The sequence below is a fragment of the Saccopteryx bilineata genome, chromosome 2, assembly GCF_036850765.1.
Source record: "Saccopteryx bilineata isolate mSacBil1 chromosome 2, mSacBil1_pri_phased_curated, whole genome shotgun sequence".
Lineage (NCBI taxonomy): Eukaryota > Metazoa > Chordata > Mammalia > Chiroptera > Emballonuridae > Saccopteryx > Saccopteryx bilineata.
Window position 1 is genome coordinate 326,875,037 of NC_089491.1, and position 15,511 is coordinate 326,890,547.

General features: G+C 41.9%; 1 protein-coding gene across 1 annotated transcript in view; it reads left to right on the forward strand.

The window, feature by feature from the left end:
* Positions 1-644: 644 nt before the first annotated feature.
* The window catches only part of CPED1 (cadherin like and PC-esterase domain containing 1), a 330,727-nt gene continuing 315,860 nt past the window's right edge, over positions 645-15,511 (forward strand). Inside the window, exon 1 of the mRNA XM_066262182.1 lies at positions 645-2,007. Coding sequence (XP_066118279.1) covers positions 1,759-2,007 — 249 coding nt within the window. The 5' untranslated portion in view covers positions 645-1,758. The remainder of the gene's footprint in view (positions 2,008-15,511) is intronic.

Here is a 15,511-nt window from a genome sequence, read left to right on the forward strand (position 1 = left end):
AAGGATGAGTTTGAGTTAGAAACAGGTTTCAAAATTTATGTAGATTCAGAGCCTTTGAAAACATCTGCTATGAGCCAAAAGCGGTCCTGGGTATCCAAAATTTGCAAGACGAGGGTTGGGAGGGCTGAGCGTCATGCACAAGATAGATAGATTACTTTTCTCCTTGAAGTTTCTTCGACTGACTCAGCAAAAGTAGATGGCGTTTGCAGAACTGCCCGACTAGGAGTGTCCTCGGGGCGGTCTGTGTAGCAGCAGTAGAATGAGTTTAATTCTGGACCAAGCCTGCTGTGTACCGCCTTTCTACTGAGCATAAGTTACCAATACGTGCTACAACCAACACATTACAAGAGTAATGTCAGCAATTAGTCTTTGAAAGACTCAGCCATTAGTCTGAGAAAGGACAAATAATAAAATAACCGTGATACAAGTTAGGTACTAAAACAGCTCGCTTCCAGTTATTCTGTGCATACAACAGACAGTAGTTGAGTGACCACCCATAAGATTGACCACATTTCCCCGAAGTGAAGATACTCCCAATTCACGCTCAGGGTCTGCTTGAGTCTCAGCCTTGACTTCTGTCATCAATTAACGAAGGACTATTTGTTTTTGCAGCATTATATTAGGACAAGGAAATTGCATAACGGATCGAACATCAAACGTGTACTATTTAAAATTCTGCAGCTCTGGGAGGCAGCCACTTTTCGGGGGGGAAACGAGAAGTGCTGTTTCCCGTCTGCGGACGCCCACCGAGCCCGATCCAGCCGAGCGCGCGGCGCCAGCGGCCCCGGAGGACCCGCGGGGTCGGCGTGTTCCCAGCCCACCGCTCCCCGCCGGCCGGTGCGGCTGCGGTGCCCGCGGGACCGCTCTCCGCCGGGAGGGCGGCCCGCGCGCGCGAGGGGCTGCCTGTCTGCGCGCGTGTGTGTCTGGGTGTGGGAGATGCTTTGCAGTCACACGACTGGGTGTTTCCTTCCGGGCGGTTCTGATCAACCATCCATTAGGGAGACCGCGGAAACTTTTTTTTTTTCTGGCTAGAAGGATGAAAACAGAGTAAGTACACAGAACTTTGAACTTGAGACGGAATGCCACCAGTGCAAGCAAACCCCCTAACGGCAACCATGTCCATTCAAACCCTTGGTTCCCTTTTCACGTTAAAAGCCGGGAAAGCTTACAGGAACGTGGCAACTTAAGCCCGAATGCAGGAGAGCGGTCCGGGGACTCGGAAGGCGGAGAGCGGGACTGCCTTCCGAACCGGAGGGAAAAGGAGGAACTGCTCCGGCGAGCTGGCCCGCGCCCAGCGGGGCGACGGGCGCGCTCCCACCCATCGCCGTTCAGGCTCCAGATTCTCGCAGGCGCTGCCTCCGCTTTTCCTGGGAAGTCTTCACCGGGAGGTCAAGGGTACTGTGGAAATAAGGCGCTCCCGGAAGCAACAGTGTGGCAGCCTGGGGTACGCTCAGGTTATTACTGACAACTATTATTATTTTGATGTCTTTTTTTTTTTTTTTTTTTACCCCGGGCCAGCCACTTTTTTACTGTCATCCATGGCAGGGCTCTCAGTAACCGCTGCAGACTTTGGGGACCTATAATTCTTTGGCATGCTTCTTCGGAAAGTTCTTAAGCGGGATGGAGCAATCCTGATTTCAGTTGTGGAAAAAGAAGATAGATTTTGTATTTTTTTTTTTCATGCTGACAAAAAAGAAAAAATAGCTGCTATGATTTTCCCGGCAACGTGGACAGGGGTCAACTGAAGCTGAACTGGTCATGGTCTGTCGTCCAGGGTTCCTTTGTCGTCGGCGGTTTTGCCCCCGGCCCTTCTTTGTGGGGTTGGTGGTGGCAGTCTGTCTCTTCTACCAGACCCTGACGCTCCGAGGGACCAGGAAGCTCACAGCCACTGTCCCCGGGGCTGCCCCAAACACACCCCCTGAGACCCAGGCAGGCAGATGCAAGAAAGGATTCTCCGTGGCCAAACAGTGCTTCCTTCTCCCCGGTAATGCTCAGGAACTCAGAAAGGTAAGACGGTCATAAGCTTAACCTTGACATTTTCTGCCTCTCTCTGTCCTTTCTATAAAACTAAAATTAACTCCCGTGAGAGCTGACAGGGATCCAGGGCGTACACAGCCCAGAGAGTGAATGACCTTACGCCACTGAAACACATGTTAGCTTCCACTTCTTATTTTATTTCCAAAAAAGTTCTGGCCATTATTTTATCTCTTATAATTTTCCTTCATTTCAGCTGAATGAAATAGACAATTTGGAGGAGGTGGGAGTGATATGAATGCTTTCTAAAATAGGAGGATTCTAGGAGACCTAAAGATTTAAAGTTCAGGAATATCCATCAATGATTCCTAAACTTTGATAAACAGGGATAGTCTCTTCCCTCAGGACAGTCGGGATGAGCGCCCAGACTACTGCAGACCCAAAGAGAACTCTGAAACTTCATTTTGAAATAGGTTCAATCAATTTTTCATTGCTGAACACATCTCTAGAGCAAATGTTTATTTCTGAAGCATTAAAAAAAAACACAATAGGTTTCTTCAAAAGAATGGACACACTGCATTTTATTGCTTATAGAACTGGGAAAATATAGATTATTCTATACTTAAACTATGCTAATTAACTTTACTAATATCATTTGTCAATTGTTGGAGAAAACCCAAAACACATAAAACACTCAGAATTTCTATTTTAATGTACCGCTCTGTTTATACCCGTTAGTGAAATGATGACATTTAGAAGAGTCTAGTCTAAAAGAGAAATCAGAAAACACATGCGGACAAAATTCATTTGTAGCAAACCCAATGATTTCTGTGCTACATACAGCGGGTATTATAGTAAGATAATTTAGGAATCTATAAAGTACTATCTTGTATCTGTGTTAGGTAAATCCTGTGATCATGGTTATGGTTTGGAGTAGACGATTTTCTTGTTAAATACTAACAGTACTTCTATCATTGTTCCTGACCTGGTTCTCCATGTGACTTTCCCCCATGGCCAACCGACCTCACACTAACACCTCCAGCACCAGTACCATCTTGTTGTAAAAACTTTTTATGGATTTCACATCAGACTCATAACTCTGTGAGATAGTGAAGGTAGGTATGAGTGTCATTATTTCCGGACAAGATGACTGTCACTCAAAGATGTTCAGGCAGGCCACTGGGCCAGCATTCTGACATGGTACATCTACCCGGTTCCTACTGCAGGACTGATGCTCTAAATAAAAGTGAGTTCAAAGCTTTAATAATAACTCGTGAAACTGTAACTCTAAGTACTTATGGAAATATAAGACAATATTAGATCAGAACAAAGAAAATTTGAAAACTGTTAACTGACAATAAGTGAACCAGGAACACTTCTAGCTAAAACTTCAATTTCAAATGTGAATCAATGATTAAATACTTTAAAGTAATTGAAGAATGTGTATTTTTGTTCATTTATACTACCATTAACTTAACTCTTGCAACTTTTATTTTTGAGTACATCAAATTTATGATGGGTACGAACTGTGACTTTGAAAGTCACTTCTTGTTTGTTTCTAATACTAATAAATATAATTCCTTTAAAAATAGTTAATGTGGTTTTTGGTCTTTAAATACCTAATGTTTTTGCTGAGAATTTTGGACAAAAAGTTTTCCATTCATTAACTTCCAGGCCTCCTTACTCCCCTCCTTGCCTCTCTGTGACTCCTGCTTTTGTCTGTAGTTTAGGCATATGTTAGCTGTTATTTCTCGGCTGTCACAGAAAATTCTATTTTCAGCTTTGGATCTTCTGCTACTTGTAAACTATCTGAAACTTATTGGCTATTAGTGTAAAACATTCATTCTAGAACTTTCTTCAACAAAAAATGACAAACACATGATGATTTTTTTTTCAAATTGTTGACAGTCTTAAATAGTTTAATCCTAAACAAGATTCTATATTCACATTTGCAGTCCAGAAATCTGGTAGATATGAACACTGAATTTCCAAACATTTGCCATGTACCTCTATTTTTAACTTATCTTGTGCCAGCCATTGGTTTAGAGCCATTTTTTGTCCTTGTTGTTGGAGACAGAAAGGAAGCTAGAAAGAACGTAACGTGTGGAAGTTAGTAAATTAGTTATACATTATTCTTGTAGTTTATGATCTAAAAGAGAACTGAATAATAATCCAGTTTTGAAGATTAATATTCTTTCAGATCACTTAAGTGAAGAAAGAAATGTCATTAGGGTAAACATATAGATTATTGTCAGAAACACTACTTATGAAGTTTATTTAAAAATAATTGATGAGATACTACATAGATTTTCCTTAAGACCTAAAATATAACTTTTAGGCCTTTTGGAGAAGAAACATTGTTCTATTTATGAAATTTGGCTTCTGTTTTTACTTTGATTGGCATACCACAGTAAGCATGTTACTAGGGCTTCCCCCTTACTTGTGTCCATTCATTATTAAATGATTATTAAAGTTACTTAAAACAACTGGTTTTGACCTGAGGTTCATGGACTCCAGAAAGTATTTGGATGTATAACATCTCAAGCATTTTATGGAAAATACTGGCGTATGTGCAGGTACAATTCTCTGGGAAAATTTGTGATTCCCTTCAGATAGTCAGATCTAAAAAAAAATATGCTAAAAAACATGAAAAATGCTTAAAAAGCAATATATTGAAAGTTCCAACTAACTGCCCCTCAAGGAAGTGGAAGTTGCATCTGGATTTATAAACCTAAAATAAACAAACAAAAAAATTCTTAAGAATCCACCTAAGACATTTGAAAAAGTGATTCAATGAAGGTTGTGGAATCTGCAGGAATAATTCAAAAACCAAAGTATACTCACAGAGTATTTCTTGAACCATAGTTTTTATACTTTCATGAATGAGCAGTGAGTATGCCCTAGTCTTTTGGTTTCAGTTGTTTCTAAGAGAAGATCTTTTATACAGTATCAACCTAGCTTCAGAGGGCTCTGTAGTAGCAAATATTTAAAGGTGGGTGACTGAGCCCTTTACATCTTTACAGTTGGGATCTGGTTCAAGGTCTGCAACTGTTTTCAGTGCAGATTGAGATCATGGTATAGTATATGCCAACTTTCCATAGTGAGGAAGTACTCTCCCTCTTTCTGGCCAAAGTTTATTTCTTCTTTTCCATTTTAACTTCCCAAGGGGCCTTGCTAAGCAGATGTACTTTTGTCGTTTCTTCTGGATTTTCTCCTGACATTAGTTGTCTGAATTTTGGCTGGTAATCTGTCATGTCTTAAAATTATTTCAATTTAATATGTAAGCTGAAGACAATTTTAGTTGTCTGCACTGAAGTAGGTCACTCAATAGATTGAGTTATTTTTTTATTTTTTTGGAAACTAGCACTTTAATATTTCATGATATAGGAACACATTAATTACAAACAGACACCATGGAAGAAAAATCTCATTAGTATGTGCTCCTTCAATGGAAACTTTGCTATTTGGGGAATACAATTGTACTCGCCAGAGCCATGTGTTTCTGATTACCTCCTGTTGATGTTCTACAAGGAGAATTACTATTTCTTTGTTCCTTGACTGTTCTCCCTTTCTTCTTGACTTCTCATTCTTCTTCAGTTACTGTTCTTTACAACTACTCTTTCCAGTATCCAACCATAACTCAATGCAAATAAATGTATGTTTTCCTTGTAAGTGTGGTTTTTTTTTTGTCTGTGCTTCTAATAAATGTGCTTCTAAATATCTTCAAAGATATTTAACATTTGAACATGTATAAGAATTCCTTGTTTAGACCAGGTTTTCTAGAAATAGAACCAGAGGCACAAACTTAAAGCTAATACTTTATTGAGGGGTGCAATCCAGAAAGCAAGAGTTGGGGGCGGGGGGGGGGTGATGAAGAGGGTGAGCAAACACAAATGGCTGCATTATTGGGAGACATTTCCAGAGAGGCTGGACTAAACTGCCTCTCAGTTTTAAACTGTATTAGATTTGATCTCCGTGTTCAAATGAATCTCTGTATTAAATTGTGTCTCAGAATAGGCACTGGGTAAGTGGGCAAGAAGGGCTATCTCCCGGCTTTCCCCTTCTTCTGTCTTTCTTAGCTAGAGTTTGTTCCATCCTACTTCTAAGTAGTGTTACCTGGACACTCTAGGCAGCCACTGGGCTTCTAAGTAGTGTTACCTGGACACTCTAGGCAGCCACTGGGGAGCTGGGGCTTCACTGGATGCAGCCTTGCCAGGGCCAAGGTGAGCTGCTCTCTCCTTTTCAATCAATGCTGCACATAGGAGCACCCAGGTCTGTGGCGGCCATCGTGGTGAAAACAATGTCCGCAGCTTACCCCAGCAATGGCTGAGAAATGTCCACCAGAGGTGTACGCAAGGCAAGGTGAGCTGGTCTCTGCTACAGTATTATGCTAATTTTGCTTTCTAAATTCCATAGAAAATATCAAAATGTGCTCTTTCTCTTGGGAAATGGCATTGCTTTCTTTAAGCTCAATGTCTGTAAGGCTCACACTGAGAACCTTCCTCTTTCTCTTCCTCATCCCATTTATTCATTAAAGCACATTGCAGAATGGACATGCGTGGATAGAACTGAAGGTAGGCAGTTGGAAGGCGCTTTCAAAATACCTCTCCTTTGCCAGATCTTACTTTCCTCTTCATTCTCGAGCATGCTCTTTCAACCTTTTCCAGGACTGATCCAGAGTTACCCGCTATTAGTTACAATATCACATTTTAAACCTTTCCATCAATCTATCCCTCCTGATAGTAAACAAGCTAGTAACTGATAAAACTACAAACTTTAGGCCCTGGCCAGTTTGCTCAGTGGGTAGAATGTCATCCTGGCAGCACGGAGGTCACGGATTTGATCCCTCTTCAGGGCACATAGAAGAAGCACCAATGAGTGCACAACTGAGTGGAACGAGTTGATGCCTCTCTCTCTCTCTCTCTCTCTCTCTCAAATCAATAAAAAATTTAAAAGAAAACAAAACAAGTTTTCTCAGTACCTGGGAATCCACCTGACCTGATGTGCCCCTTCTCTCTGCTTTCCCTCAAACAACCCGTGGCTGGTCCTCTCTGGGCGCACTTCCGGTCACCCTGACCCAGGCTGTACCCTTTCATTTGGTACCCTTTGCTGCTGAAATGTTTCTCTTGGTGACCCTTTTGCTACCAAATAAATAATTTATTTTTCTCTGAAGACGTTTACACTATTGGGCCACAACTCTTTCTTTACCCTGTTGGGAAACAACTTTTCATTGACAGTCCCCTTTTGAATTCTGTGACACACAAGGTTATTCTCTGACCACCATGAATAACTTGTGGTCACCTTTTAGGGTTCATTTACTCTGTCTGATGCTAAAAGTAAACGCTGCCTAGTTTAGTTTATTGGGCTTTTTTGTGTTGTTTTATACTTTCCTTTGGTGATTATATTAACTTTATATATTGTTAATTTTCACCACTTTACAAATAACTTACCAGGTATATTTCTAGCTTGGATTTCACTCTTAAACCTCCAGACCTGTGTTTCCAATTTTTTGTTATATTTTATTGAGGAATAACTAGAACTATGAAAGCCTGACTAGGTGGTGGCACCATAGATAGAGTGTCAGCCTGGGATGCTGAGGACCCACGTTTGAAACCCAAGGTCACTGGCTTGAGCTACGGGGTCACTGGCTCAGCTGGAACCCCCAACCCCAATCAAGGTACATATGAGAAAGCAATCAATGAACAATTAAGGTGTCGCCGCTATGAGTTGATGCTTCTCATCTCTCTCCATTCATGTTTATCTGTCCCTGTCTGTCTCTTTCTATCTCTTAAAAAAAAGAATTATGAAAACTCAATTTTCTCTCAAAATTTTTATGCCCAAATCAATGACTTTTCTTGGCCTTCACCCCTCCCCCATTCCCCTGTATGCATAGGTATTAAAACGTAGAGTTCTAGGCCCTGGCCGGTTGGCTCAGCGGTAGAGCGTCGGCCTAGCGTGCGGAGGACCCTGGTTCGATTCCCGGCCAGGGCACACAGGAGAAGCGCCCATTTGCTTCTCCACCCCTCCGCCGCGCTTTCCTCTCTGTCTCTCTCTTCCCCTCCCGCAGCCAAGGCTCCATTGGAGCAAAGATGGCCCGGGCGCTGGGGATGGCTCTGTGGCCTCTTCCTCAGGCGCTAGAGTGGCTCTGGTCGCAACATGGCGACGCCCAGGATGGGCAGAGCATCGCCCCCTGGTGGGCAGAGCATCGCCCCCTGGTGGGCGTGCCGGGTGGATCCCGGTCGGGCGCATGCGGGAGTCTGTCTGTCTCTCCCTGTTTCCAGCTTCAGAAAAGTAAAAAAACAAACAAACAAAAAAACGTAGAGTTCTATTCGCTATTTATTTCTATTTCTCCATACCTTGCCCATCACAGCCTGGCCTGGCTCCTCACCAAACCTGTAGGCCTGTCACTCACTGATCCACATGGACAATGCCAACTTAGAGAAGCAACAACATTTTCCAAAATTCTTTTTTTTTTCTTTTTAAAAATTGCTATGGATTTAAAAATTTAAATCCAAGTAAAAAGACACAAAATATTAACTGTGCCCTCTTCTCCAGTTTTCAGAGTACCTTCAGCGTCTTCATTATATTTGCGTTGCTGTGTCAGGCCACAGGGTTCTTGCTTTGCTCACTGCCCTTATTTGGATCCATTTGTTTCAACCCCGCTCACCCTGACTGTTGCTTCCCAGTCTGTTCTGTGCCTCCCTGGCTTCTCGCCCACAGTTAGATTTGCTCTGAGTGGTTTATGTGCTGCCTCCAGACATGTTGTTTCTTTTCTAGCTCCAAATTTGAACTTCTCTCTGAGACCATGCCGCGCCTTTGGCCCTTTATTATACTGCGTGACTTCAGTAAATGGGACCTTAGCACAACCTGTATGGCTGTGTCAAGGTCACTTTTCTCTAGTCCCCCAAATAAATCCAGAGAATAACTAATCAACATTTTAAAATCTTACAGTCTCCCTCCACAGTCTCTATGTGGTGTCCTCATTGTGGCCAACCTAGACTGTTTCAGTAGTCTAACTAGTTACCCTTCAGTCTACCTTCCCGTTCAAAGCCACCTATGCATAACTCCTATTATAGGGCTCCTGAAAAGCCTTCAGTAGTTATAATGTTGAGTGCCCACGGAAAGGACTAGAAACTATTTCTTCTGCTCCTAGTGTGTCTCAAGTTAGCTTTGCAGCCATAATTCTCACTCTGCCTTTATCCATAATCCATAGCCTGCCCATACTCTATTCTCCAAATGTCAACATCTCTACCTCTGCTTGAAGTCTTCTGCACAAGTCTCCCTACTCAACACCTCTAGTAATCTTCACGGTCATTCTCAATGCATTCTGAAACTTAAGGACTTTCACCTCCTCCCTGGTAGCTGGCCTTATCTCCCTAAGTTCATGTGTAACTAAACTTGCCTAATAAAACTATTTTTTTTTATCAAATTACTTAGAAATGAAGAAACATGAGAAAGTTAGAACTGGAAACAAGTTAGAGATTATTAAGTACAAGGTCTTTCTTTTTCTTTTTTTTTTAAAATAATATTTTATTGGCGCTCGCCGGTTGGCTCAGTGGTAGAGCGTCGGCCTGGCGTGTGGGGGACCCGGGTTCGATTCCCGGCCAGGGCACATAGGAGAAGCGCCCATTTGCTTCTCCACCCCACCCCTCCTTCCTCTCTGTCTCTCTCTTCCCCTCCCGCAGCCGAGGCTCCACTGGAGCAAAGATGACCCGGGCACTGGGGATGGCTCCTTGGCCTCTGCCCCAGGCGCTAGAGTGGCTCTGGTCGCAGCAGAGCAACGCCCCGGAGGGGCAGAGCGTCGCCCCCTGGTGGGCAGAGCGTCGCCCCTAGTGGGCGTGCCGGGTGGATCCCGGTTGAGCGCATGCGGGAGTCTGTCTGACTGTCTCTCCCCGTTTCCAGCTTCAGAAAAATACAAAAAAAAAAAAAAAAAAATTTATTGATTGATTTTACAGAGAGAGAGGATTGGGAGGAATGGGAAGTATCAACTCATAGTTGCTTCACTTTAGTTATTGATTGATTGTTATATGTGCCTTGACTGGGCAAGGGTTTCTAACAGGTAACCTCAGAGTTCCAGGCCAACGCTCTATCCACTGTGCCACCACAGGTAGGCGAGGTCTTTATTTTCTAAGTGAGGAAGGTGAAGCTCACAGAAGGAAAATGCCCCTCTTGAAGTAACACATTGACTTGAGGGTGATGCCCACAGTTGATCAAGGCCGTGTTTCTTCTATCTTCATTCTATTTCCATAGACTAGCCCCGTACATTGATGTGAATATATACATTGAAATCCTAATCCCCCAGTACCCAGAATGTGACCTTATTCAGAAATATGGTTGTAGTAGATATGATTAATTAAGATGAGGTCACAGTACCTCATCTTAATTTTGTAGTACCTTGTACGGCAGCCCCGGGAAACTCGGAGAAGTGGGGAGGTAGCATAGTTCACACATGGGCTCTGAACTCAGATTAATATCACTTGTGTCCTCACTACCTTGGGTACATTTCTTGACCTCTGTAGGATTTTGTTTTCTTACCTAAAAGTGGATCTATTATCACCCACCTTACAAGGCTAATGTGAGGCTGAAATGAAATAAATATGTGAAGTGAAGCACTTAAGAATGTCTGGCAGCTAGAAAGTGCTATTGAATATTAAGTATCAGGCCCTGGCTGAATAGCTGAATTGGTTAGAGCCCTTCCCTAAAGCGCAGAGGTTGCAGATTTGATCCCAGGTCAGGGCACGTACAGAAACGGATTGATATTTCTGTCTGTCTCTCTCTCTCTCTCAAATCAATAAATTTTTTTAATGAATATTAAGTATCAGAGTAATTATTATTTAATATCCTTGAAGATTTGCTCATTTCTGCAGTCTCTACAGACCCTAACATCTGGCCTTCACAAAGCAGGTGAGTGATTAATAACTGTTGTAGAGAACATAAATAGCTGGGCAGGAGTGTCAGAGGCAAAAGCCTTGTTGGTTTCTCTCCAGCCTCTTGGCTGATGCCTTTTCACAGAAAAATGAACCGTTAGAATCAAGACAAAACTTAGGGAGTCTGATGTATTGTTTCTGAGTCGAGTCTGCTTCTCTGTGGGCAAGGTCTTCAGTTTGGGCTGAATTCCTGTCTTTTTTAGTTTGAGCCATTAGGATAAATAACATGCTATAGCTGGGGATGTAGAAAGATGAGTTGGGGAGCAGTGGGGAAAGAGGGTAAGACCTTGGACCCTGAACAAATATATATACAGGTGGGGCAAAAGTAGATTATTGTTGTGAGTATGCAAATCACAGTATATTGTTGTATGATCGTTTATTATTGAACTGCTTTTCCTATGAACAACGTTAAACCTACTTTTGCCACCTCCTGTATGTGTACTGTCTACCTCCCTACGTAGAACATAAGCTCTTTAAGAGCAAGGACTTAGGCCCTGGCCGGTTGGCTCAGCGGTAGAGTGTCGGCCTGGCGTGCAGGAGTCCCAGGTTCGATTCCCGGCCAGGGCACACAGGAGAGGCACCCATCTGCTTCTCCACCCCTCCCCCTCTCCTTCCTCTCTGTCTCTCTCTCCCCTCCCGCAGCCAAGGCTCCATTGGAGCAAGGATGGCCCGGGGCGCTGGAGATGGCTCTGTGGCCTCTGCCTCAGGCGCTAGAGTGGCTCTGGATGCAACAGAGCGACGCCCCAGAGGGGCAGAGCATTGCCCCCTGGTGGGCATGCCAGGTGGATCCCGGTTGGGTGCATGCGGGAGTCTGTCTGACTGCCTCCCTGTTTCCAGCTTCGGAAAAATGAAAAAAAAAAATAAAAAAAATTAAAAAAATAAAAATAAATAATAAAAAAAGAGCAAAGACTTAATTTCACTCACTGCTAGATCTTCACTACCAAGAACAGTACCTGACGTGTAGTGAGCACCGAGGAAATGTCTAGTTGATGAGTGACTAAATAAATAATGAATTTAAGGGTCAGAGAAGGCCTACTTTAGAGCAGAGGCCAGGAATTGAAAGGAGAGGAACAACTTCTTCCCTCTTTTTCTTGCTGAACTCCCCAGTTGTCCAGCCCATCTTTCTCTGGTGCCAGTGTCCCATGAACCCCAGTGCCATTGCTTGCACTTCTGATTTATGCTAATCATCCCCCTTCAGTTATCACCTATCTCTCCTGTTCTCTTCAGCTCATTTCTCTAGTTGGGATCTTTACGCTATAAATATTCTCAAGGATCAACTGCATTAACCCAAACAAATGAAAAAGCAAAAAAACATCATTTTATCTCAACTACTTTCTATTTCCCATCTCTTTAGGGTTCTTTGTCACCATCATCTCAATCTCAGATTTGAAGGTAAAGATTTTTAAATCATGCTGATAGCATTTAAACACATAGGTCTGTATATAGGAGGCTCTCGGGAGATGTCTGCATATTTAACAGGTATACAACTTTCATGGAATTAGTTGGGCTTACCGATGAGCATTCAATGCTGTAGATTTCTCTGAGCGGGCTGATTAGAGCTGTGTTACATTTTTATAATGAAATATGCACATAAGTGAAAAGTGGTTCATACTGAGAGAATTTTAAATTGAAATTTGCTTACATTAGATAAATTTTAATGGAGCCCTGATGAAGCTCATATTTAAGCAAGTTCTGTTAAATTTCCTATGAATCAAGAAATTACTCAGTTTGTAAGTATCTTTTTATCTTTTTTTTCCCAAGATAGTGGCAATAGCTCTTGCTTCTTTCTCTCTAATTCTATTTCTTGTTCTAATGCAATTAATTAGAAACTCATATTAGATAAACACTTTGAAACGGAAACCACTCAGTATACTGACATTTCAAAAAGTGCTTCCTGTTATCAACTTTGAGTGTGTGGCCTTCTGAGGTAAAAGAAATATTTTGGTTTCATTTTTCCCTTTGGTTTCCTTTAGATATTTTTTTCTAGAGAGCCATATTCAAGAAAGGATGAGCTCATGTTCTAAAACAGGATTTATGTTCTCTCACAAAAACTAAAAAAAAAAAAGCTGGAAATTTTCAAGATTAACAATCCTCTGTGAATCTGTGTTAAAAATGTAAAAGAAAACATCTTGACTTAATATGGGCAGAGTTAGAAAAGGAATATAATGATAAAATAAGAATTGAGTCATTTCTGGATATAAAGATCTTAGTGAAAAAAAAATTTCAATTAAACTCACTAATGGAGACTAAGGATACTGATTACTCAACATAAAAGATGAACCAAAAGAAATATTAAGAAGAACATATGGATTTGGAGGTACAGAATGGGTCAAATCATGTATTCTAAAGTATAATTGTATTTGGTATCTCTAACCCTTACCTTGGGACTCTTTTTTTTCCCCCGCTTAATTTATTGATTGATTTTAGAGAAAGAGGAAGGGAGAGAGCGAGAGACAGAAACATCAATCTGTTTCTGTATGTGCCCTGACTGGGGATCAAACTCGTAACCTCTGCATATCTGGATGATACTCTAACCAACTGAGCTACCCGGCTGGGGCTTACCTGGGGACTCTTGATAGAACCTTCCCCCCTACTCCCATCAGTTTGCTTATACTGTATCCCAATCAGAGCAATTTGCTAAGCTAGAGGCTCCGTAACTCTGAATACTGCTGGTTGAGAATAGACTTAACTTTGTCCAGCAAGACTTCTAATCTCAAGCCTGTTAAGTATATTAGATAAGAAGTCTAACAGAGCCTAAGTATGATGTGGAACAAACTTGGGCTTTGGTACATGTTGGCTCAAATTCCTGCTGTGTAATTTACTAGCTATAGGACACAGACAAATTTTACCTGGATTTCTAAACTCTCAGTTTTCTCACTGGAGATAGGGAGCTAACTAAGCCCTACTTATCAGAACTGAATATGTGTCTGAAAACAGCAAGCCTAGTGGCTGACCAGAGTTGGCTTTCAATCTGTATGCTTCCTGTCCCTGAGAAGCCGAGTTTAAGCTCTGGCACAAAAAAATAAGCACTTCAGATGGCTGATATTATACTTGCTTCAAGAATGCACGTGTAGTGCATATTTTTGAATGTCAGACTACGTATTTTCTTCATTAGATTTTGCTCAGGCAAGTGTTTTAGTCAGCGTGTCCTCTGCAGTCTTCAGTTACTGTTCTCTGGAAACTCTAAAAACAATCAAATGCAAGCACATTCCACTGGTGTTTCCAGGGCTGTGCATGGTACTTCCTTTCTCGCTGGATCAAGAAAGTGTTTGACTTCAAGTCGTGGGAATGTCGCACATTTTCCTAATGTATAGTGTGAATCATTTACAAATTTTGATATTTTAGTTCTTTGTATAGCAATTTCTTATAGCACGCCTCATGGCTGATCTTGACAAATTAAGTTGATTTCTGCTGCCCTGAGTGCATTCTGACTGTGCCGAAGAGAGGGGTCTGGGCAGCCGTGGCCAGTTCAGGATGGGTGAGTCAGGCAAGTGAAAAAACCTGATGATAGTGAATGACTATGAGGAAAAAACAGAACTTATTTAAGCAGTACATTACTACAGGGTCCCAGTCACGTAAGAAAAAGTAGATGTTGTTGGGGTGGTGGTTCAGACTTTTGGAAATGTTCTGAACCACCTGTCAAAGGTCCGTGGATCTGAGACAGATCCTGCTATGACCCATTCATTCTCTCCAGGCAGAAGAGAAAAGCACCAATGAGGACCCATTTCCAACACTGAAGAGTGGGTGACCATGGACTAGTGACTCCTCCGGGTTTCAGTTTCCTAGATTGTAGCATAGGGTTGGAGATGTCTGTTGCAAAGATGTTATGGGATCAAATTAGACACTGTAGCTAAATGCTTTGGAAAATGTTGAGATTATAAAAAGCAGGCAATAAACAGTACTAAAAGAGAAATAGGCATATTTAAATATATCAAGAGTTTATTTAAGCAAAAATCTATTCAAATCAGGCAGCAGCAAACGGGAAGTGATTAGGAACACTTCACCAGCAGGAGCTCAGGGGGGAGACTTTTATACAGAAAGGGCAGAAGCAAAGCAAGGAAGTTATCAATTGGCTATCACTTAAAGCCTAGTTGGCTGTTTGTGATTGTTGTTCTTAGATTTAGTTTCATAACCTCCAGGCATTTGTAGACTTAGATTTTGGCATGCTTATGAAGGTTGCTAAGGCATTAGATCTATGCCAGTCGAATGGTTTCCTTGTTCAATTAATTTAACACATCCCAAAGGATAACGTCATGAAAATATGCTCATTGCATTTGGCGCCTCTTGGGGAAAAAGAATGTATATAAGCAGCATAAATGTGAGTCCCAGGAAAACTCCCTTTTTTCATTAAAAAGTTGTAGTATAGTGTGCTAGTTACATGTCAAGTTACACAGTTTTGTTGCAGAATGCCACTAGGAGTCCAAAATCGTGTATCACAATCGTGTCTCCTGATGTCTCACTGATTTTTTAACAAGCAATAGAAAGTGTGATGGTTTCAGCCCTCAGCCTGGTTCTTCTCTAGTGGAAAATCTACCATTAATTTAACCAAAGCACCCAAACGCTTCAGGAGAAATGGAACAGGAAATTAACTTTTCTGTAGCAATGCAGTA